Source organism: Gnatocerus cornutus, chromosome 1, assembly GCF_029298725.1.
Source record: "Gnatocerus cornutus isolate USDA-ARS CGAHR chromosome 1, icGnaCorn1.1, whole genome shotgun sequence".
In the NCBI taxonomy this organism is placed as follows: Eukaryota; Metazoa; Arthropoda; class Insecta; order Coleoptera; family Tenebrionidae; genus Gnatocerus; species Gnatocerus cornutus.
In genome coordinates, this window is record NC_142233.1 from 36,366,702 (window position 1) to 36,391,208 (window position 24,507).

At 33.4% G+C, this 24,507-nt stretch overlaps 1 protein-coding gene across 5 annotated transcripts; it reads right to left on the minus strand.

Moving 5' to 3' along the window:
• Positions 1-153: 153 nt before the first annotated feature.
• lig (ubiquitin-associated protein-like lingerer) lies at positions 154-23,593 on the minus strand. Of its 5 annotated transcripts, none has more exons than XM_088033739.1 (15): positions 23,521-23,593; positions 22,758-22,884; positions 22,516-22,706; positions 16,295-16,772; positions 12,647-13,176; positions 12,266-12,544; positions 11,979-12,206; positions 11,516-11,738; positions 11,223-11,441; positions 11,010-11,164; positions 9,395-9,667; positions 9,009-9,257; positions 8,770-8,952; positions 4,135-4,164; positions 154-1,366 (listed from the first exon to the last, which is right to left on the minus strand). In XM_088033739.1, exons 2-15 carry the CDS (start codon positions 22,843-22,845, stop codon positions 1,268-1,270), a joined length of 3,225 nt encoding a protein of 1,074 aa, XP_087889865.1. In that variant the 5' UTR covers positions 22,846-22,884; positions 23,521-23,593; the 3' UTR covers positions 154-1,267. The 5 variants fall into 5 exon arrangements, with proteins under 5 accessions (XP_087889865.1, XP_087889883.1, XP_087889849.1 ...); XM_088033757.1 differs by having other exon boundaries at positions 9,395-9,637; positions 12,647-13,200; XM_088033723.1 differs by having other exon boundaries at positions 12,647-13,200.
• Between the last annotated feature and the right edge of the window lie 914 nt (positions 23,594-24,507).

Consider the following 24,507-nt stretch of genomic DNA (forward strand, 5'->3'; position numbering starts at 1 on the left):
AGCAAATGCACATAATTAAATGGTGGCTTTGGCAGTTTACTGTGGATTGTTAATGTCAAAACTCAGTATTATACCTTTTATCGTCTTACATCAGTATGTAGATTTTTTTCTATTCCATTGTTTCGGATGTTGTGAGATGTGTTAAAAACGAGATAACGTGAATGTCGGTTTTATTGAGATTTATTCTTTCGAACATTCATACTTCTTTTATGAATCTACAAAATGTAAATACAAAATATAATAATAAACGATACACGGCAGGTGTGTCAAGGTTTATCCATGTGTATTTTCCATATCGTAATTAATTAGCAAATACAAAAAACAAAACTACACATATACAGTGTCTACATAATTATAAGTGATTATTTTATACAAGTAGCATATAGATACACAAGATAATTTAGTTAATAAATCTACCTAAACATTGTAGATTAAAACTTGAGCGTCTCGCAAATCCCCTGCTGAAACTATGCGATCCTTAACGTTCCGTCTTACAAGTTTTCAGAAGAATGGAGAGACTCAAGTGTTCAGTCGAAATGACTGCGCATCATACGTCAATTAATCTATCAGAATTGTCTAATCTACTGCACAATGCACAGGCAGAACTAGGTACAGAGCATGTGATTCAGTACGAAATTTCTTTTATAACTTTAAGCTGTATTTACATTTCAACTGTATGAAATCCTTGTTCACTTATAAAAACCGAGAAACTTTTAAATTGACTTCATAATTCTTACAGCGTCACTGCTCACCAACTCGCCTCGACTAAATAAGATCTTCCTACACACTGTATAAAAATAGTTATTAAAAAAATGAAAACTAATTCATTATAAAAAATTATATAATACACACTCAAGTTTAAATTAATAGTAACAATAGTTTTAAAGTACATAAGCGTTTTGTAACATCCACTGGCCAGAACAGAAGAAAAATTACTGCATCCACAGTCAACACAAAAATAATTGCACATGAATTGCACCCTATGCAAACAGAAACATGAAACGAAAAATACGTTGTGGATGTTTTGTAATTAACAAATCTAGGAAAGTATAGCACAAGTCATTTATTTCACATAAAAGTCATAAAGTAAACGTCCCCAATAAACTGGAAACTGAAATAAATACATAAGAATAATAATTTATGACGACGTTTGTAGGCTTTATAAAATACAATTAAAAGCTAAATCATTAATAACTATCAATTGGAAACGCTAGTTTCAATAGAAATCGGGCGGGGCAAAGCAATGAGTAGTCAAATTTGAATCGTCTTAGGCTTGGTTCCAGTATGAGGTTTGGTATGGTTGTTTTGCACCACCTTTGGCTGGGTTGGATGTCTGTGAGCGATTTCCGCTGTTATTTCCCGAATCCTGTCAAAAATAAGTCAATTAAAACCAATGAAAATGTAATGAAAAATCACTTCCCTTAATCCCGCAACCAAAACCATGATTTTATAAACGGGTGATCGTTGTTTGTAATCTTGGAAATTACTTTGTATTAACTCTTTGATACTCGTTTTAATAAATTAGGGTAACGTACACAGTGATTAGCACCTAAAGGTAAAGTTAAAGTGGAAAGAAATTTATTAATTGATGTTATATTGGTCAGTTCTCTTAAATTGTTAAAAAATTAAATAATATCCATTCACAAAACATAAAAGTTACTATGGTTGGCGATAAAAAATAACCCTAAACGGAACAGTTGGTGAGATTGGTAACCAAATGGACATTTAACAATTATAATGTCAAAATTTCAAAATGAAATCTTTAATTTTGACTCACTCTGTAGGAAAACGTGATTTCTGCATTGGGAAGTTTCAACAAGACACTAAAAAGTTCTCTAAGGTAAACTAAAATTAAACAAACTGAACTGACATTGACAACAAACTTCAAAGTAGTCCCATGAAATGATGATTGAAAAGTACACTCTAATTTTACAGAAATCAAAGGTAACTTGATTTTTATGTTTTGTGAATGGATATTAGAATTTTGTTACTTTACATAATAATTGGCAATTAATATTCTTTATTTTCGGAGTAATATTGACCTATTTTGCATAGATTATTCTTTGTCTGGCTTTATTTTGTGTTTTTACATGTTCAATGTACATAAGTTGTTGATTTTTTTTTTATTTCGGATAAACGACCACTTATTTATGCGGCAATATTTTTTAGCATTATTTTTGGTCTATATTTCCGAAGATAGATATAGTAAACATCTTTTTTCTCCAAACGTCACAAAAAGTCACTATTTTTCAGTCGTTTTTAAACAGTAAAGTAGGCAATTTTGTTATAAGTAATGAAAAGCGCTCGTTGACATGGAAACACTTTTGCTGCCTAGGCAGAAAAAGTACTTTTTGTGACGGTTACGATTTGAGTCCTACATTTTGTATGGAACTTGCACGATCTTAACTTTGAAACAAATATTTTTCACAGTAAATGTCATCAATGACAACTACATGCATAGCCATCCATGTTTTTAGTTCAATTTGCGTTTACTCATTGTCGGTTGTGAAACTGAATTTAACGTTTGGAGAAAAAGTAGTATTTGTTATTTGACCGAAAAGTGGCTTTGTTGTCTCGCTACGCTTCGCCTCGCTACTGCAATTTAATTGCTCGACAAAAAGTACCACTTTTCTGCAGTATAACAAATCTACTATTACCATGGCGTACCTGACTTTTAGAGTCAAATATTATCTTATTGCAATCATAATTGTGTCCAAAAATTAAAAATTACGACATCTTGAAGTAGGTAGGAAAATGTGGACCCGAGCCTCTTCTAGGTATTACTAGTTCGAGATGGTTGTTGATCCCTCTACGTGTTGTGTTGTTAATGACGTTGTTAAGTTTTTAATTTTTGTTTATTAATTTGAAAAAATCAAGGGAATATCAGGTTTATAAAATTTTACGATGGCAACAAAAAACCATCATTTTAATGTTGAAACATATCATAATGAAGTTTCTGAATTTGTAAATTTCATTATAAACATTCGTTGCTTTTTCCGTTTTTTTTTTCAGATCGGTACTATTTGCGCTCGTATTTGACATACACAAATTTAATTTTCAATCGCAATCCAATTTTGCTGTCAAATGAAGGCACAAGTAGGTAGTTTCCAGAATCTTCTGTTACCTATTTGAATTTAATTCTGTAATTCTTGGAAAAGCAGGCACTATAAGTAAAACAAAAAAGTCGTTAAACTGAAAGGCAGCAGGTAATAAAAATGGTTTTATTCCTAATTCTTTTCTTTTGGCGACCAAGAACATAAGGTACAGTTGCGCAAATTACCACGATGATAACGCCAAATTTGACAAATTCTGTGGTCAGTTTGATTCGCGATGAGGCTAAAAAAAATGACGGTGGTGTTCGATGGTCGAATTCTATAGACCACACAGTTCACGTGGGAGACAATTTCTTAGGTCGAAATGACTTTCCAGAACTCATCATAAACACTAATGATTCTGATTCGAAATCATTAATTTGTGGTTTTTTAATAATTTTTTTTTTAGCTTTTATATAAATTTTATCACTTTTTTTCATTTTTTTAAACTTTGATTTATATTTATGTTAGGATTAGAATTTTTTTCATAATTATGTTATATACACATGTTTCAACATTAAAATGATGGGAATTTTTTCGGTTATTGTAAAATTTTGAAAACTTGTCCCCTCAATTTCTTCAAATTAACAGTTCAAAAGTTTAACGTCTTTAAAAAAAACACATTGAAGGATCAATAATGATCTCGAACCAAAACCTGAAAGAGGCTCGGCTCCACATTTTCCTACAGTTTACCAAACTAGTGCGGTTTTCCATTTTTTTTTTTCGAAAACCTGGCAATCATTGACTACGTTACCCCATGCACATTGTCAAATTCAACCCAAAACTTTATTTTAAACTGTAACTTCGACTGTAAGAACACAGCACAGTAGTTGTGGATAGATGGTGGTGTGATTTCCGTCAATGATTCAATTACATTCAATGATCACCCGATAGAAGCTACTGTTCCAATAAACTGGTTGAAATGAAGTTAGCACTATTTCACGAGAAAATAAAAACTACTTCTGGTTAGAAACAAAGCTTGCAACAAACAGCAATGCACAAACACAAAACTTAAGGCATGGTGTGTCCTGAAATGACTTACCACGCGTCGGCCTTGGTGCCTGACATCCATCTACAAGCAAAACAAATCTAAGTAACTTAAAAGTTTGTGATTCATGCTGTTTGTGATCGAATGAACCGGTATTATATGAAAAGAACGGTTCAAAAAAAGGCAAATATCATGCATAATTTTCCTTAAATGTTTTATATGTATATTCTTATAAATAAACTTATTCGTAATAAGTTATTATTAAAGTTAACTTAAAACCAAATAAGTCAAATTTTCTTATTCACACGTGAATGTTATGTCCTGCAATCAAAGCATAATGAATGGTTCAAATGATACACGTCCAAACTCACATAAATTCTGAATAAATAACAATTTTAATTTTTCTTTTGATCTAAAACAGGCTTTTGGTGACAGGATAATTGTGTCAAAATGGATGTTTTTCTACTCATATTAGCGTAAGTAGGCATATTTGGACCGACTACTTGCCTTTTGAGTTGGCAACATAGCATTAACAAATTGGCATCTGTCGCCATCTCTGCGCTCTCCTATGTTTTGATCAATTAGATTTCAATAAAATTCTAACGTCTTCAATATTCCGTAACTCTAGTGGTATAGTTCCACCAAGTTGGTCTGAGCCACCATAAAATCATAAAAATTTGAGTGCTACCGCAACTGGACAGCTTGTGGTATTTTGATATTTATGACGAAACAGCTGACCTGGCCTGGGATGGTGTTCTTATCGCAGGTATCGCAGGGTGCAAATTTGGGTAAATAAACCCTCATTATATGCACTTGAAAATCTATCCAAGCTGTTCCGTTGCGGTAGCCCGCAAATTTTTATGATTTTATGGTGGCTCAGACCACATACTTCTATAAATATACCAACCATTTCTGAGTCATCTTGAAGCCCAAAAAAAGAGACAAAAGAAACGAGATTTGCGTTACTACTCAGTCGCATGCGTTGAAAAATGCATGCAAATGCACATCAACGGAACAAATTTTTAGGCAAAGCAAACATCTTTTTAAAAAACATAAAGACAAATTCGGCTTATTTGTTTCGACTAAGGTTTTATTAAATATGTAGTTCTAATTTATACAATGATCAGACCATGCTGGAACATATATAGTAACCTCAGTTGACATATACCTAGTAAACATTTTATGGCTTAAGTCAAACCACCCACAGAAATAAAACTGGGTGTTGTAAACTGCAGCCGACAAAGTTCTAGGTAGAGAGTTGACCGATGGTTGAATAGGCCCGCATACATTTCGTGCTCATTTATGGTCTCCAATCGCAAGGATTAGTACTGCCCGGCCCTCTCATAATGTGGCCATAAAATTTACTAGGTATATGTCAACTGAGTTTACTATAAAAACCTAAGATCCAATTGATAACCATTGAACGGTGATCTTAAAGGAGGTTATCCAATTTTATATTAAAATTCGTGTCAATCATGAATGAAATTACATGAAAATGTACCGTCCATTCGCCAAAAGTTAGCAAAATTAATTTTGTTTAAAAATCTTTAGGTTACATGTATAAAGCACGACGTGAGACGTCGTTCTGACGTTCTAAGTGATTTTTTGTGAGAATTTAAATTGTTTGTTTTGCGATTTTTTTAAAACATTTTCTATCTAGTATAAAAAAGTAGTAAGTTAATACTTTAAAAAGGCAGAATGATACTAATAGATCCTGTCATTTTTTTAAATAAATACTAAATAAATGCAAGACCTGCCACTGATAACGTGCACACTGATTAATTTAATGTAAATGTTAGTTAGAACCTTATAGTTCTCAAGTCGCAAAATGCATGTAATTTAAAATAGGTAATTACTAATATGGTCAATAAAATTATGTACATAATTAATAGTACGTAAGTGTAAATATGAAAATTTCGGAATAAATGTCTTAATCGTAAAAGATTAAAAAAAAAAAAACGGTAACCTAACCTTGGTACTGAGATTATAGAAAAGTGATCTGATTTGTATTTTAATAAATTTATTTTCAAATATAAATTTCAAATTTTGTGCCAATTTTTTAACTTTGATACAAGCGTAGATGTGCCAATGCAATTCTTAATATCTTTTTTCAACTTCATTCACTTACACATTGCATAAATAGGGAAAAAGTGGGGATGGTTGGTATATTGTAGAAGTATGTGGCTCAGACGAACTTGATGGAACTATAATTAGGGGTTAAACATGAATATTTCCTGTCATACATGTGTAATTGTTGGATTCCATGTAAGATTTGTTTGCAAATTACACTTCATTGAATAACATTGAACATAGTTATTTAGTGTAGTAATGCTGAAGTATTCCTTACTATATAATTCTATATGTTTAATAAAGCAAAGGTAATAAAAATGTAGTCAATAGCAAGAGGACATCTGTGGTAAATAACAGAATAAACACTGCCTGTAAGGGCTTAAACATTGTGCGATCTTGGGTGGACATATGGAACCTAAACCAACTATAGTGTTTTAGTTATAAATATGTATAAAATTAGCCAAGAAAGCTAAAAAAATGTATTTTACGCCAATAGTTAAAACAATAAATATTTGTAATAATTTGTTTGTCAGGTTGAAAACACCGATTTTTGAGCAAATGGAGAGACCGCTTTACTGTGGCTTGCCGCGATAAGGCTATGTCACATCTCAATTATGATTGGTTTTTAACTTGTACTCTTTATTTATTTTGAATACCGCATTTCAAGGTCATAATTTGTAAAAATTATGGAGTTCTACAGCAAATTGGACAAACTTTGAATTTATGTATTGAATTAAATCACGAAAGGGTCTTTGGTAATTCAAGTACTCATTTATGTTCAATCCAATGCATAAATCTTTTCAAATTTGCCGTAAAGCTCCACAATGTTCATGCAAAAATTTGTTTTTTTTTATCATGGTTTGTTTGGCGTCGCGACGTCTAAGAAGTATAATTTTTAGCGACTTTTGAGTTTTTGCAAAAATACTCGCGAATTCAATTTCATAACTGTGATACAAATATTTGTTTTTAAATGACAGTTTTTAAAGTTTTGACAGCGCAGTGGCAAACTACGTTTACACCAAAATTTCACAAGTCACTTCATTCACTCGAATGAAGGTCAATTTTTATTCGACAATTAACATCGACAAAGCGACAATTTCACCAAGTAAGACTTTTGTTACAATCTAAAGCGAACCAAAGGGTAGATGACATTTGTGACACAAGATGTTGACAGTTGAGTGTAAGCGTAGTTCCCAATTTTGACGTAATGAAATTGGAAACTAATTTGATAAAACAGCATTTTTTCCTCAAAATTTGAATACAATTATAGTCGGAATTTTGTAACTTTGGTTTAACCCCGCCCACATGAACAAATGACGATTTGAATTTGTCGAATCAAGGAATGGCTAGCCTCCTTTACCCAACATAATCAAAAATCTGACAATTAAAGTGTCACACGTGTCAAGAAGATTTGCAGTTTTGCGGGAATTCAATTAATCGTGGAACCTTCGTCGATTTTGATGGTGTTTCGTCTTCTAATGTTTGGATATTTCTACCCCGGCTTCTCGCAAATATCAACGAACTATCAAAATGTTGCAGAGTAAATCAGACTTTCATCTAAAATTCAATTGGCCCAAAAGGTAGGCGGAGTTAAACCAAAGTTATAAAATTATGACTATAGCATTCAATCTAAAATGACAACTGAAATATTTTTAACACATTTATACAGAGTGATTCTTATTAATATTAATCATAGACGGCTTTGGGCGTAGTGCAATTCGCTACTAGTTGAATGTGTTAACAATAAGCGTAGAATTTACAGGTGTTAGAGTGCGTGTCTTAATTAATTATTTTTCGGCAATATTAAACACTTGTTACTACTTGTTATGCACCATTACGAACTGAAATGATGCAAATCTAGGGTAACCAAAGCACATTTTGGACATCTAAAATCAATTTGTTTTACCACGAAATATTACCACATGATACGCCATTGGGCTCCAACTTCGCTGTCACTAATCTGTCATCTGTCAAGTCAGGGGTAAGTGTTAGATTTGCGGATTGTGGTTGTTACAAGACACATAAACACTTTTTGTGAGCTTGTCTCATTGTTATGCTTGGTGACAAATAACAAAATAACGTTCACCGGTGCAAAGCACGCAGTTTTTCTAACTTGAGCAAAATCGTATGGTGTAAGAAAACACATGTCCAAAAAATGTCAACGCACCCTTTGATTAATATTAGTAAGAATCACCCTGTATTCAAAAAAAAAATTTGCGGTTGATATCACAAACCCTCACAATGTCTCTGTGAACAGATAATAATGTTGTTATATGTGCTGTTACACAATCCGTAGCTGAAGTGTTATTTTTACTCTAATAATTTAAGATGAAACGAAAATAATACATTTGATTTTTAAAAAGCGAAGAATTCTATGAGAATGCAATTCAGGCTGCAGGCAAAAAGGCGCTAAATCCAACGCTACTTGTGAATCAGTCTGTATAAAGGAGGCTTAATGTTTTCCCTCTGCAAGAAGTACTAATGATTTAGAATTATTGATCGAAAATTCAGCATAGTCTCAGATATCTTAATTATAGGACTTGGCCCTGAATGTTGAAGCAAACAAAATAAAAACGTTATTATGTAGTGGAAAAGTGTTGCAAATATTCTCAAAATTACCTGATGTAGTGGCTGATGCATCAGCTGAGTAGAAAGTTGTTGCTGATGTGGCGTCATGGTTGGTATGTACACCTGAGGACCATATCCTGTTCCGCTAGGAGCCAGCCCGGCGTTTTGTCCAGCATGTAAAGTACCCGCGAATGGTGGTGGCGTACCGGAATGAAATCCTTGTTTGTCATATGACTTCAAAAATAAAAACAAAGTGATTTTTAATACTATGCTCATTGAAATATACTCACGTTAACTTTCCCTAGAGCTGCATGAGATTTGCTATACATGGCAGATAAGTCGTTTCCACTGGATCCTGTGGATGTTGCATTAACAGTTCCTCCTTTCTGGCCTTGATTGGTACCAACATAGCCCGTTTTATTATAGTCTTGTGTCTGACTTAATGTGTCGTAACTGCCATAACCCGAACCGTACGTCGCTGGTTTTGGGTACTGAGTGCTATTGCTCGAGCCGTGAGCATTCGTAGCAGCCGGCAGTTGCTATAATAACCGATATTTTAAAATATGACAAATACGAGTAAAATAACACTGTAAATATGAGTAATACAAGCAACAAGTTTAAGTATAGAGTGATGCAACAATAAATTTAAATTAACTAAATAAATTTTTAAACTTACCGTATACATTGTTCCAAACTGGTAATTAGGGAACGTGTTCAATGCAGTGAAGAAATAGGGATGACCAGCCCCGGCAAGTATGGGTTGCGCTTGATGTCCCTGCGTTAAGGTGCTGGTTTGTTGTGAAAGGGTCGAGGGTACAGGTGAAGCGTTGTTGTCACCCCTCGTAAACCTTCCATCTGAGATCGAATAACCTACGTTGCCCAAAGTGCCATCTCTTACAGCAGCCAACGTCGTCGGAGTCTGGTAACTCATGTCATAGTAGGGAGTCGTCTGAATGCATAATAAACAAACTTGTCACTCTATCAAAACGACTTGCCCAGTTAAAAACATGATTATTAGCAAGCGTTGCCGGGTACATTTTCAGAGACTAAAGCAACAGAATTAGCTGGACCACTGTTAAGAATTCAGCAAATTATGTACATAAAACGGGTGAGTCATTTTGATGCCAATGAGTGAGAAGAAGTTTATACACACACACCCACACATATATTGAAGGACCATTGTTGTTGAAGCCTTATACATCATACATTCAGAGTTTTTTTTGAAAGATAGATAAGATCAACAACAAAAGCCACTATGAAAGCGAAAGCCAATCAATCCCATAAATAACAATAGAAAACACGTGGGTTTATTAAGAAAGGTAGATAAATCGTACTAAGGGATGTTAACGTTTAAACCATCAGATAAAGTTTAAATTTCAACATTTCTTAGCACCATTTACATTTTAAAACAAAACACATTTCGAACGAAAACTCTACTTCCTACTTTTTTAGGTGAATTTGTCAAAGCGTTTGAAAAAAGCAAGCAAGGAACCAGCACACATGATAATGAAGGTTTCTGCACCTCAGCCACCTAGCACAACTCCAAAGCTTTGATGCATAAATTTTGCCTATTAACTGATTTGATACTAGAATAAAAATACCATATAAACAAGAAATATACCAGTTTTACGACCAAACCACAAGGTATAATTTAATTTGCCCTAACCTAACTAACATGTTTCGAAAAAAATATCTATAATACAGCCTAATAGTGTACTAAAGTTCAATCGTGACTAATCCTGTATAAACTAACCATCAAAAACATTTAAAACAACACAAATGGGTATTTTAAAAGTAATGTAGAGAATATCTTATTCATTTAGTTTAGCCCAGGTTTGAAAAACAATGTTAAAAATAGCGTGTTTCTAAGTTTCCTTAATTTCAGTAAACCAAAGTTGGAAATGGTCATTTGTTGCGCGTTCAACAAAAAACGGAACTTTAAAAAACATTACATAATTTCATGAAATAATCGCGTTTCTTTCAATATAAATTTGATTTAAAACTTAAAATCGACTTTCAGGAATCGCTGCAATATAATCCACTTCATGACAACGAGTTATGTTATCATTCCTTGTTAGTACATTCATCCTCTGCTGGATGCAAATAAAGCAAATAATTCTTTCAATCATCAAAACAAGCGTTCCACTGTAACTTCGCCAAACCTAATAAACCCATTATTAAATTCACACCCTGTTGAGTATTCATTTTCACATGGAAGTGAAGCCTCTATTTCCACACATTGGATATACGCATGCTATTGGTTCACAGAGTAAAAAGCCCATAATACACACCATATGTGGTAGCCTTTGTTGAAGCATTTGAACTTCTTCATATGAGTAGACAGGTGGTTGAAAATATGGAACTTGTCCCATAATGTAAGGAGTACTCATCACTGGGGCAACACCTGGTGGTATGTTTGAGACAACACTGCCAGAATTCTTGGCGGCTGCAACATATGAAATGAAAAATAGTAATTTTTCGTTAAACCTATCAGAAATCTATACCCAAAGTTGTAGTGGATTTCGTTACCGAAACTGTAGTTTGAGACAACGAAAGAGTGGTAGTTGAAGTAACGTTAGTAGACGTCGTTGTTTGCGTGTTACTAACTGAGTTTGAATTACTGTCATAGCCAGTATCTTTTCCGAGTTTATGGTTATTAGCTGAACTGTAACTATTGTACTGACTCGTTGTTGTATTACCCAAATTTGAACTATTGTTCAAACCTGAAAATAGTGTTTATCAAATAAGTATAATGTTCTAAAATACAACAACTTTAAAAATCCTATAACGAACTCACCTGCATTAGCACCATAAACTGATTGCGAAGAGTTTTGTGGATAAGACTGATTATTCGAGGGATACGAATTCGCTTGACTTATCGACGGGAAACTACCAGCGTTGGAATTGGACTGATATGACGCCGCTGAAGAATAAGCGTTTTGGTACGGGGTATTGTACGGAGCCGCCTGACTATTCACATAGTTACTGTTCGCTTGGTTAGAAACGTACGAATTTGAAGTCTGTAATACATTACGGTTAATATCTTATGCGTTTACAAAACCAAATATTTAATAAAACAATTTATTTTCAGGCTGCCAAATCAATCTTGTCAGGAGATTCCACAGAAGAACGCCGAAGCAACCAATAAAAAACTTATCGGAAGCTGGCAATCAACTGTTAGAAAAACCCGTCAGTCTCGTCATCGTTTCATCATTTGAAAAAACAACTCTTATTAAAAAATAAATATCACTAAGTAGTACCTGTGTTCCACTGTATGTGGAAGCGCTGTATGTGTTGGTTTTTTGTTGATAGGAATTATACGATGATTGTTGCGAATATGAATGGTTCTCTCCTTGTTTTCCGAGATCCAACCCTGATGGTGTGACAGAGGGTGTCGCGGTGCTTCCAGTTGTAGAACTACGCGGTGCGGTATTATAAGCATTTGTTAAATGTTCGCTTGTTTGTGGAATGGTATCCGTATTTGTGAGCTACACAAAGAATTATGTTGATGTTAGATGTTCTTAAGAGAGACAAATGAAACACTTACGCTCTGCGTTAATGCGGAGCTAATACTGCTTTGAGCATTAGATTTTGGAGAATACGCATCAAGTGAGGAATTTTGATTTGCAGTGTTGAGATCCATGTTACCAGTCGAAGTGACAGTAGTACTGTCCATATTTGAAGGATTACTGGAACCATATTTGTTATCGTTCACCCCTTCAAATGAATTGCTGTCGGACATGAAATCCATTGCACCAAATTGAACATCCAAATATCCAATACTGCTATTCAGATCTCCAGGCATCTCAACCGCACTGGCAGGAATCTGTAACACCATAATAAATTAAAAGTTCAGTTTGTCTAAGAATATGTCTCGTTATAAAGTCAATAAACGTATTTAACTGAAAAACTAGTTATAATGAAATACCTTGGAAGGCGGAGGCACCCTTGCTCTTTGTGTTTTAGTTCGTGGAGGTTGTTGAGTGGGCTGCTGCTCTGCCGCATTTTGATAATTACTGTTCCCGGTCTGATAAGAATTGTTGACGTAAGCATTTGAGGAAGTGCTGTACTGCTGGTTACTTGAATAAGACTGAGAACTCGCCGAGTTTGCAGAATTATACACCTGACTTGAATTTTGAGCGTGATAAGTCTGCGCGGTTCCGTACTGCTTAATGTTATCACTGTTTTGTTGGGTAAGTTGATTAAGGTACTGAGTCTGTGCGGCATTGAGAGTTCCTCCTATTTGGACGGGACTCTGTGAAGGCAACTGGTTGGCCTGAGAGGACATTTGAAGAGACTGCCCCAATTGTTGACCAGTGTTTATGACGGCATTATCCATAGATAATCCTACCGCGGAAGATTCATTGACGCTGTCCATGGATGGCGGAACACTCGGTGTGAATACTTTTGTATCCGCTAAACTGCCTGTGTACTCTTCGGTGGTCCATTCGTCAGTGCCTGGAAAGCCATCATCCCAATTTTCTGTATATACAAATAAACATTAGCCATTTTCTTCATATCTTCGAATTGAATCAATGACACAGTGGCTAGTCGTTATGAATAAAAATTAAATTTTAATTATTATTTAAAATTAAATTTTTCAAGACCATTTTTCAACTTTTTCAACATACGATTTTATCAAAAAATGTACCGTAGATTGATAATCTTAGAGTATTTGTGCAAAATTTACTAAAAATCGTAAGAAAACGGTTGTCTCGACCATCCTATTTTAAGAACATCAATACATTTGTTTTATAATTGAATATTATTTTATTAATATGAATATATACAGGGTGTTAGGGGTAAGTAAAGCACCAAACTGTAACAACAGTTTTAGGAAGATGGTAGTCAGTATATTCCGAGTGCATGCCAAATATGCGAATATTTTACGAGTCCATAAAAAAAAACTTGAATTATAATATTTGCATTTATATTCTATTATCCGGAAGACATCTGCAACCATTAGTCCGGATTATCGAAGTTTTTCTGTACTCATTTATATAAATCCAATCAAATTAAGAAATGTTACGTAAAAAATGCACATGTATAAATTCTGACACAAAAAACTTTTTAGTAGAATAGCAAGCACAACAATATGTGCCAAAGATAACGTCAAACGTGGACAAGTCCACTACAAATCTTTTGCACGGGCGGTCTTGTTCCGTCTTATCTCGCGTTTGTTATTACCCCAACTCACCTTAAGTACATACATAATTTTCTTTTTTCTTTATCAAAAAATTATTTTTATGTAAAACTAAGACCTCCAGATAGGTGAATAAAAACAACAGAAATTTATATCTAGATTCGGAAATTTTACCATAAAATCTTTATTTTTCAAAAACGGGAAAATATTCCCTCAGACTTCTTTCTGTAAGCTACCTGATGTCCAGGTAAGCTAAAAGGAGTTGCTGCTTTACTTACAAAACACTGTATATTCTTCCTCCCTTCCTTTTCATTTGAATCATTCATCTGAATATTTTAAATTCTTCTATTTGTCAGGTCTAAATCGCTTAATAACTAACTTTGATCAACTACTTTTCAATAAGTTCATGCGTATATGAAATAGTTATAATAAAATAATTCAGTTTAAAAACCAGAACAAGAAGGAAAATCTAGATTTGTAAGAATGAAATTTGTAAACAGATTAATAATGTGTAATTCAACATATGTAATTTTTTCCTTGGTTTATCTACAAATTTCTTAAAAAGGTTAGTTGCAAACTTTAAAGCGCTATAATTTTTTAGAAAAAAAAAAAATTGTTCAATTATGAGTTCTATCTTGCTGAATGTTTTTTGCGGCAATTTTGCAGCATGTATGCCTGCATTGGACTAACATTTTTTTACTTTGTTAAATAAAAACACATCTGAGTTCCCGGTACATAATTTGTTAAATATTTTTTAGTTATCAGCGTGGTTATCATAAGTAATATAACGAGTGGGCTTGAAATTGTTGGAAATTTTTCCGACAGACGAGTAGTTTTTTCGACGATCAATTGCACGAGTGAGCGAAGCGAACGAGTGCTAATTGTCCGGAGAAACAAACTACGAGTACTGGAGGAAAAATTTCCCACAATTTCTAGCTCCCGAGTTATATTTGTCATGAGAATTCAACGAACTGACAAGCAACTGACAGCTCGCGTGGTATTTTCGCGTGGAATTGTCACTGAAAATTTCACTAGTGAAAATTTCCAAGAAAAGTTTGCTGTGATTGGTTTATTTGAAAAAATAAATGTCTCTTATTGGTCGAATCTATGGTGAGTTGAATTCTCATAAGTAATATAACGAGTGGGCTCGAAATTGTCGGAAATTTTTCCGACAGACGAGTAGTTTTTTCGACGAGTGCCAATTGTCCGGAGAAACAAACTACGAGTACTGGAGGAAAATTTTCCCACAATTTCGAGCCCCCGAGTTATATTCGTCATGAGAATTCAACGAACTGACAAGCAACTGACAGCTCGCCGCGTGGAATTGTCACTCTCGCGTGGTATTTCCGCTGAAAATTTCACTAGTGAAAATTTCCAAAAAAGTTTGCTCTGATTGGTTTATTTGAAAAAATAAATGTCTCTTATTGGTCGAATCTATGGTGAGTTGAATTCTCAGGACAATATTCATTGAATTAGAATTACATTCGTATTACAATTGAAGAGCTAATTGTTAAATAGTGACAAGACTTGGAAAAAACGAAGATAAAGGCTACATACAGAACGGTCGCACTTCCTTTTAATGGAAAATTCTTCATCAAAATCTGAATCAATTGTCATATCACAATGTTTAGGCATTTATAGTAAGTTGTCAAGATACAAGCATTCAAAGTTGACAATTTCCCTCCGAAAATGTCAACCAATCACAATACAGAATTTGGCAAAAATAACCTAGCAACGAAGCGAATATTTTAAGAACTAGTGCAATATTCGGGTATTTGCACAAGTGCTGTGAATGAATATTTTTTCGGTTTTCTTTTGCGGGAATGGTTTCAAAAAACATTACACTAACACATAAATTTAATTCTGTTTATGGTATTGGTTACTTTGAGATTAAAACAGTTTCTTTCGTTTCCTGTAAAATTAAGAAAATGGCACTTACAACGTTTTGGAAAGGCAGGCCTCAATTATAAGAAAAATCAACATTTAGAATTACTCCCCAGTTAATTTGAATTGAATGTGACGATGACTCAAGTGATTTTGTCATGTAATTTTTTTATATCCATCGTGTGAACACTTTTACTTACTATTAAAAATAAACTAGTTTCAGATAATCTTTTATTTCAAAGGTCCACTCTGATAAAATTTGCCGTTTGATTGACAGCTCGGGTCTGTAAAAATGAATACCAAAATTATGGGACGCCTATATTTATTGCTCACAACCACAAACCGTCAGTTAAACAGTTGAAAGTCAGAAAAGCCGAGCAAGTCTTTTCCAGATTATTTTGAAACCTAGTATACTTTTTAGTGTTACTGGCCTCGGCCCGTTATATCCACCTCGGTAAAAAAGTTTACTTACGCAGCATGTAATGTGAATAAGAATTGTGGCTTTGATTTCATTGTAATTCACATTAGTTAAATAAAATTTCGTCAAACCTGTATGGTTCGTTGTAACAGCAACCGTGTTGTTATCCCACGTATTAGAATTGTCCCATGTATCAATCGGTTTGTTGTATGTGTTATTTCGACTGCCTCTTGGTGGATACCTGCCCCCTGCTCGACCACCGCCTCTGCCACGACCGCCACCTGGTCCTCGAGTGGATCCTCCTGGTCTACTTCGGCGATCTCGATGAAAGTCAGGACGACCGCCGCCTTCTTCCAAGTTGCGATCGTTTTCTTGTTTCTCTCGACCGCGCCATCCTCGATTATCATTATGACGGCCATGAAGACGTGGTGGTCCACCCTTGTTACGCGGCTTATCTTTTTCGTTGGGATTGCCGTTACCACCTCCGCTACCGGCGCTTGGTTGAGCGTCGTTCCATTCGTCCCCGGCTGCCAGTTCTTCTGTTTTGTCTTGTTTACTAGCGGATGCTTGGCGATTCTTTTTCTTTTTAACTCTGGTTTCCCACTCGCCCTGAACATAATTATAAAAATACATGTTAAAAACAAATTATTATGAATTTGATATAAAATCTTATTTAAAATTATTATTATTAACTGAAGAATACACATCTTCATAAATACAACACAATCAATTCAATTTTCCTACAATACCGATAACTGCTGTTTAATTTTTCTCATCTCATAAAATGTCACAATGTTGATAATAAAGTTAATAAAATGTTTTCAATAATAACAATAACCAAAAAAAGTTATGAAAACAGTAAAAAGTAGTTATTCATTTTTTTTAATTTCATTTTATTTAATCGTTTAAGATCAGAAAGCCTTTATTTGTAACAATTAGAGAACAATTAGCAAAAAACAGCGAAACTTACAATCAAAGTTATCTTTGATTTTTTTTCGTTAAACGTCAAATTGACAATGCTATTATTTTATACACAATGTTTATAAATGGTTTCTAGCAACAAGGGTGTCTTACCTTCGTGTTGCGTATTATACTTTTCTATGTCACCCTACTTCATATTGTCACTTCTACGGGTGGAAGGCTTTATTTGTAACCAATTAGAAATCAATTTGCAAAGAACCACCAAATTTTAAATCAAAGTCTTTCTAGGAAATTTTTTGATTAACGTCAAACTGACTGACATATTTTTTATACCAGTGGCGTAGCTGATTCGTTAATTGTGAAGATAAACTTATGAGCTGCACAACAAATCGTTATTACGACAATTATTATATTTACATGTTTGTTTTGATCAAAATTATGAATTTTAAACGTTTATTAAAAAATTGTTTTCTTTTTTCAAACAAAATAGCAGTACAATTTCTTCCTTGTATTTTGTCAATGATTACAGTGAAATTACTCATTTGGTGGAAAGGCAACTAGGATTTTCGCAAAATTCAGAATTGGATGGAATAAATCTAATTAATGTACGAATTTAAAGCTTTATATCTTTTTAAATACTTTTTAAATAGTCTATGGTCGTAACGTTACCGAGTGTAGAATGTTAAAAATCGCGAATAAGAACTTTAATTGATTGAATTCTACGAGTATATTGGATTTGTAGATACTTATTTAAAGTTCTTGTTACTATGGTAGATCCTTTAAAAATTGTGAAAATATTAAATATTTAATATTTTGTAAAGCTGTGTAATTCGGTTGTCAAATATCCAAGCAAAAGTAAAATTATGTTGTTATATTCAAAATAGCCAACCTTAATTTAGAGTCTCCTAGTGTTAATAACTGCAATAAATTGTAAAGACAACTGATTTGAGTGGTCATTTTGTTCGCTTCATTTAATAAAAAAATATTGTATAAAATAAATTAGCAAAATAACTTATAGTAAAACATTTAATGAATATTGGTGCCCCCAATTATGTGTGATTACTGATTATTGTTTCATTTGAAATTTACGAAGTTATGACTGGCTCATTCTCATTACATGTAGAAATACTTTGATAAAATTCCATTTGCCAACAAGGTTTAGAGATGTTAAGGAAACCTTCATATCAGCGAAAATGACGTAAACAGTTGTCGAAAGTTTTGCATTAGAATTTTACTTTATTGTAATAATCAACGTAAAATCTTTTTATATTATTTTATTAAATTGGGAGTCCCTAAGAAAGTACTTAAATTCTTGAACACATCTTCCATTCTGGTCTGGAAAATCTTTTATAAATGCGAGATTTATTAAAACCTACAATTTGGTAGCCATTCAATTTAAAATGTATACAAAATATTCTTTGTAATGTAACTTCTAAATGTCAAGAGATAATGTTAGAGTTTGCGGTAGGCCACGTCATGCTATGAAAGTCATCGTTGTAAATTTTAAAAAGTCAACACTTCTTGGTGTCATTTTAAAAAATAGCGCAAAGTGAACATTTGATATTTCATTGACTTATCATCAGTACAAATTTATAACGGAAATGTTATAGCCTAAGGTAGACTACCACAGACAATACAGGTGTCCCAGAACTCGTGACCCAGAGAAAAAAGACTTATGGAGGCAACAATTCTGAACTAAAATTTCGAAACAAAAATTTTTTACCTCAAAAAATAATCGAGTTAGGACGAAAAAACTCACAATAGATTTGAACGGAAGCACAATAGATTCACGAGCCAATGGGGGAGCCAACTTGACGATGAGAGATGTTTTCGGGATTGGTTGTTAATGTTTTATCCTTTTTCGAATACTATTAAACCTATCAATTTTTGTTTTGAAATTTACCATTTGTATTGCTGTCGGCACCTCCTATAAATGTGCTTCTATAAAATCATTACTCACTCTGTCCGAAAATATGAAATAGATTTTTCATTTTATTTTTGTCAGAATTTATGGTATACATTTAAAATTTTAATTCGTTTTGTAAGTACAGTTGCGGCGGATGAAAAGTAAGACAAAATGACAAGTTCAATATTTTGTCTTTGTAAAACCACCTATAATTGAAGTTTTTGAAATGTCAGTTCGATTGTCATTGAGACAGGACCATTCAGTGTCGTAGAAGAAAGAACTTTAGTTCAAACTTCAAATATTTAATAAAATTAAATGTTGTTAACAAAAATTAATATTTTATTGCTGCATCTCCGGAATTAATAACACTTTCAAGTCTTCGTGGCATCGACATAATAGCATGTTGAACGAAATGTTCAGGTATCATTTGCCAGCTATCCGAAATGCTCTGGATCAATTTTTCGCGATTATTGGGCAAACTTTGTTCATTTATATTTTTGGTCATGATACCCCGAATGTTCTCAATAGGATTCAGGTCGAGACTCTTTGCCGGCTAAGGTAATGTTTGCGCTCTGTAAAAAATTGCTGACAGGGCTCGGACTGCAGTTGAAAAGGGGTTTTTGCGAAGAAAATTTCTTAATACCATGTCTTCGTCCGGGGTTGAGATTTTTCTTCAACCAGTTCCTTGCTTCTTGGTTCCTGTCTCTCGAAACTAACTTTTTGCACGTAAAATCGTATTCTTATTGACACCAACTTTATTTGCAATAGTTTTTATGACGACTCCATCTATCAAACGAGCTAGAATCAGAGCTTTTTGCAATTCTGTGAGTTGGGGCAATTTAAAGATGTTTGGGACGACTCTGGTTTATTTTCTGTTGACAGTGACATTGTGATCCTTGATTAAAACCTAATTTACACCTTATAATTTTTGAAATTTTCAAATACAGGGTGAAAAGTCGATGTCTTACTTTTCATCCGCCGCAACTGTACATACAGTTTAATTGGTGAGGAACCTAGCTTTTTCTAAGATCACATTAGAGTGAGTAATTGACAATAATACTCGTAGTTCTTTAACACAATGCTTCGACTTTTGGAATAATTTGAAATTATTCTTGAAATGCAAAAGTCAAAAGTGTTGTGATTAGTTTTTCATAAGAGAACTTTTTGTAATGTGTTGTAATGTGTTTGTTAATTAAAATTTTCACAAAATTTCCAGTTTGACGTCAATTTACTTGACAGAAACAAAAGACTGTTTCTTCAATCAAAGATATGAATTGAAATTTCAAAGCCAACTGAGGATGATGGAATGTTTAGTCTATGTTCATTTCGTCAAATTAAAACCCTCTCTTTAAAACCTATCATTAAAATTATCCGATCATTCCACAAATAAAAAGAGAAAAATATAACCTTCGAGAATCGAAACGTTGATAACTTCATCTTTTCTTGCTCATTGAACCTCAATACTTTCACTTGCTTCGAATATAAACCCAGATCCGATTAAAAAATGCAAAATATTCGCCCAAAGGTTCAATTTCAACAAGTTTACTCATCAAAAAAAAACACGTAGAAGCAATCTTTATATTATCGACTTTTCAGCAAATGAGACTTAAATCTCGTTGCGTTTTCAATAAATTCCTGATTTAACCAAAAGTCAATCAAAAATTGACACCCCACGCTAAATTAGTACCAAGTTTGGTTAAAAACCCCTAACTTGCCACACTCTCATATACACCTTTCGCCACAAAAATTGGGGACCTTTTATAGGTAATAAATGAAGTTTATAAGGTTTTAATAAGTAATTTTTTGTGGGAATTTAAATTGTTTTGCGATTGTTTTAATCTTTTATAGGTAATAAATAAAGTTTATAAGGTTCTAAGTGATTTTTTGTGAGAATTTAAAATGTTTTGCGAATTTTGTAAACATTTTCTATCAAGTATAAAAAAGAAGTAAGTTAATACTTGAACAAGCTAAAATGGTATAAATTAATCCTGTCATTGATATCACTGAAAACGTGAACCTTGATCAATTTAATGCAAATGTTAGTTAGAACCTTATAGTTCTCAGGTCGCGATTTATTAGTTTTGTGACATCGATGAATTTTTTGATGTTAATAATTCGCTTCTCACTGCTCAAAATTCTTGTTAAGATGTAATGAGATGATCGCACTTTCTATTAAAATATCACTAATATCAAATAACAGCAGTAGCACTTGCTTCAAGAACATTTAGTAAACTCGCTATAGTGTGAACAAATTAAGGCAAGCCTTGTTCACATTTACGAATTGTTCATAGTGGTGAGGGTATGTGAAAAATATGTTATTGAGAACTTTTATTAAACAAAAAACGTAAACTAATATATGAATTAATTGAATGAAAAATAACTTGTAAGTATTGTCTGTTTTAGCTTCTTGTGAGACTTTTCAAATGCGAGTAATTTATCCATTTTCGTAGAATCAATTTACAAATTGCAAATCAATCGAAGGATTAATAGTGAAAAGACTTGGCACAACCTGAAAGGCCGTTATGTGTAATCAAATTGTCAATTAAACAACTAACCTATTATATTTTATAACCAGAAAATCACCATCGACGTCGTTGCCGGTTGCAAAGTGGTGGCAGAGTGCGGTGTTGATGGTTAAAAAAAGAACGGATTTTAGGTTTACTAGCCTTCTGAAGTATTTTTCATTTTCCAGGACCACCAAATGTATCTATTTACAACGTTTTTGAGAATTTCAGCTCTCTGCAGTTTAATCTTACAAACTGTAAATTTAGTAACATTGTACTTGTGAATTTACTCTTAAACTTAAAAATTTTGCTTTTGAAGGTGTAATGTTTGATACGTACTACACATGCAGGCACACGTTTTCTGTAAATATACATAATAAATCGCACATGTTTCACTGTTCACGTTACCGAGGTTCTGCACTAAAATTATGGTGTTTACGTTAGCCGGTATTGACGGTCTCGCAGCCTACTGTTTTACAAAAACTTCCTTTTCTAAAAATTAACATAAAATTAAAGTCAAATACTCAAAAAACTTTTTGGGTCGATTTACACAATAATAAATTAAAAATTAAGTGAATCTCGCAGCTAATTTGAGGATTGCTGACATCTGATTGGCGGAATTGCAGTCACATGTCACTTTAACACGATGTTAAATAGTTAATCTACATTAAAGGTTTAGTTTAGCATCTCTAAAAAATCGGGCCTATATCTTATAATATGAGTCCTTAATGCATGTGACTGCAAAAAAACGATCCAGGAGAAAAAATCTTGAACAAGCACACTTTCTTAAATTTCATTTTTAGAAAATTAAACCATACTAAATTGAAACATAATTTTCGCAAAATATTAACACTTCAAAAGACTGTTGCCTTTAACAGGGTAACTTATACCAGTAACCTCTACTTAAAAATATAAAAATTCCCTGTTGCAGATTTTTGTTATAAAATAGTATTAAGAAGTTTTGTATAGTTAAATGACCGCTGCATGAACGTTAATTATATATTATGAAGGTCATACTTACGTGGCCCATGTTTTCCAAGAGCATGTTCATGGCCATGTTTACATCAAAATCACACTCATGGAGAGCTAAACAAACCTCCTCTTCAGACCGTTGGGACATTTCAATGAGTTGCCGAACTTTATCTTTGATAGATGGATCTTCTGACTTTGAATGTGTACTGTCTCTATTGGCTTGTTTATCTGAACCTTTTCCTGGAAAATGAGTTAGTTTAATGTCGTTTATACCAAATCTTCTTAACTCACCTGCTTCAGATTTGTCTGATTTGTGTGATTTATTGTCGGTCTTTGACCCTTTGCCACCTTTAGAGGTGGTTCGATTGCTCGAACTCATGATTTGTACAGTATGTACAGTGTACTATTTACAAACTATCTGTAAATAAACAGAAACAACAATTACAATTATGCAGTAGAAAATTGATTAGAAGCTATGCTAAGAGCGCGAAGAGTGACTAACGTGATTTCCACAAACTGCCCTGAACTTTCAACAGCCTAGTAACGTCACCAAAATGACAAAAACAATGAGTTAATTTACTTCGCATTTGAGAACTTCCAGTTGGTAAAAATTACACGAAGCAACACTTCCATAACACGGTTCCTGCAAAATAACTTGATTTTCCGGCTACAACTGTTGTTATAATGGCAACACTGTTTAAAACCGTACAAAAGAATGTTAATGTTGTAACATAAATATGTGCACTATGAAATCAATCCAGTCGAAATTATGCTTCAATAAAACTTTTCAAAGCTCAGAATGCATTTGAAAAGCACCGACAGGTACCAACGACCGCTTTTATACCATGTGGAGGGACGCCATTTCAGAGCTTGTAAAGATAGCAAATAGTGACAACCAAACAATACGAGGAAATTCGCGTGGAACCGGTGAGCCAAAACTTATTTCGCCAATGCTTGATTCGACTTCAATTTTAAACCTTGCTATAAACCACAATATCATAATAAACACCACTAACGATTGTAAATCTGAAGAAAATGAGAACATTAACCATACCTGTATAATTCAGTAAAACCACAACGCACTAACTGGTCACGTGATCGTTAAAATGGCGGCTGTTCGCCTCATGAAAACGCGCCAAATTACCGACCGAGTCGTGTGCGGTATTTCAAAATTTAAATTCCAGTCTTTGTATTTATGTACTCGGGAAAATTTTAGTGATTTGTTTGCTTGAAATACGGAAAATTTTCTAATGTTTCTTGAAACACAACATGACCTCACATTATTGGTAAATCTTTGGGTAAATCAGAAAAAACGCAATTATTGTGCACTAAAATTAGAGTTAAAGATACAAGTTTAAAAAGTTAGTCTTTATTGTAAGAGTGGCTAGTTAAAAACACTTTTTTATTATACCTGCATCATAAATTAAATTAAAACACGCATAAGCGTGCAAAAAGGGGTCTTTAAAACACTAAAGCTTTAAAGTTGTCTAGGTAACAAGAAATAGTGAAATGTCAGCACCAATTTTTATTTATTATATAAATAAACATGAAAATTACAATTACTATTGTTTGAAATTTCAAAGCCCGCCGCTTTAAGCTGGTTACTGTTATTTGTGGCTTCTAACTGATAACTAGTAGAAGCTTTTTCATTTTCATTCTTCTGTTGGACGTCCATAGCTCTTGATGAAGTTAATTTAGCAACCGATGTGTTCAGAACACCAGCAATGCGTTTGGAAACAACTACAATTGCGTGCAAATGTATCGGGCCACTTAAAAAATTTAATTTCAAATGATTCAAAAACGACATATTAGAATTTAGAAAAAATGGTACCATTTGAAAGATTATACTTTCTTATATAAGAATTTCTCATTCATACCGTCTTGCACTCATTATTTAATAAGTTTTCTGGATTTTTAATAAAATTTAAACAAAAAGCAAACATGCAGCATTTAAATACAATTGATTAACCAAAGAATTTTTTATTTTTAATAACGTGTGCTGCCACCATTAGCCCTAATAACCTCTTCTATACGGTCTTAA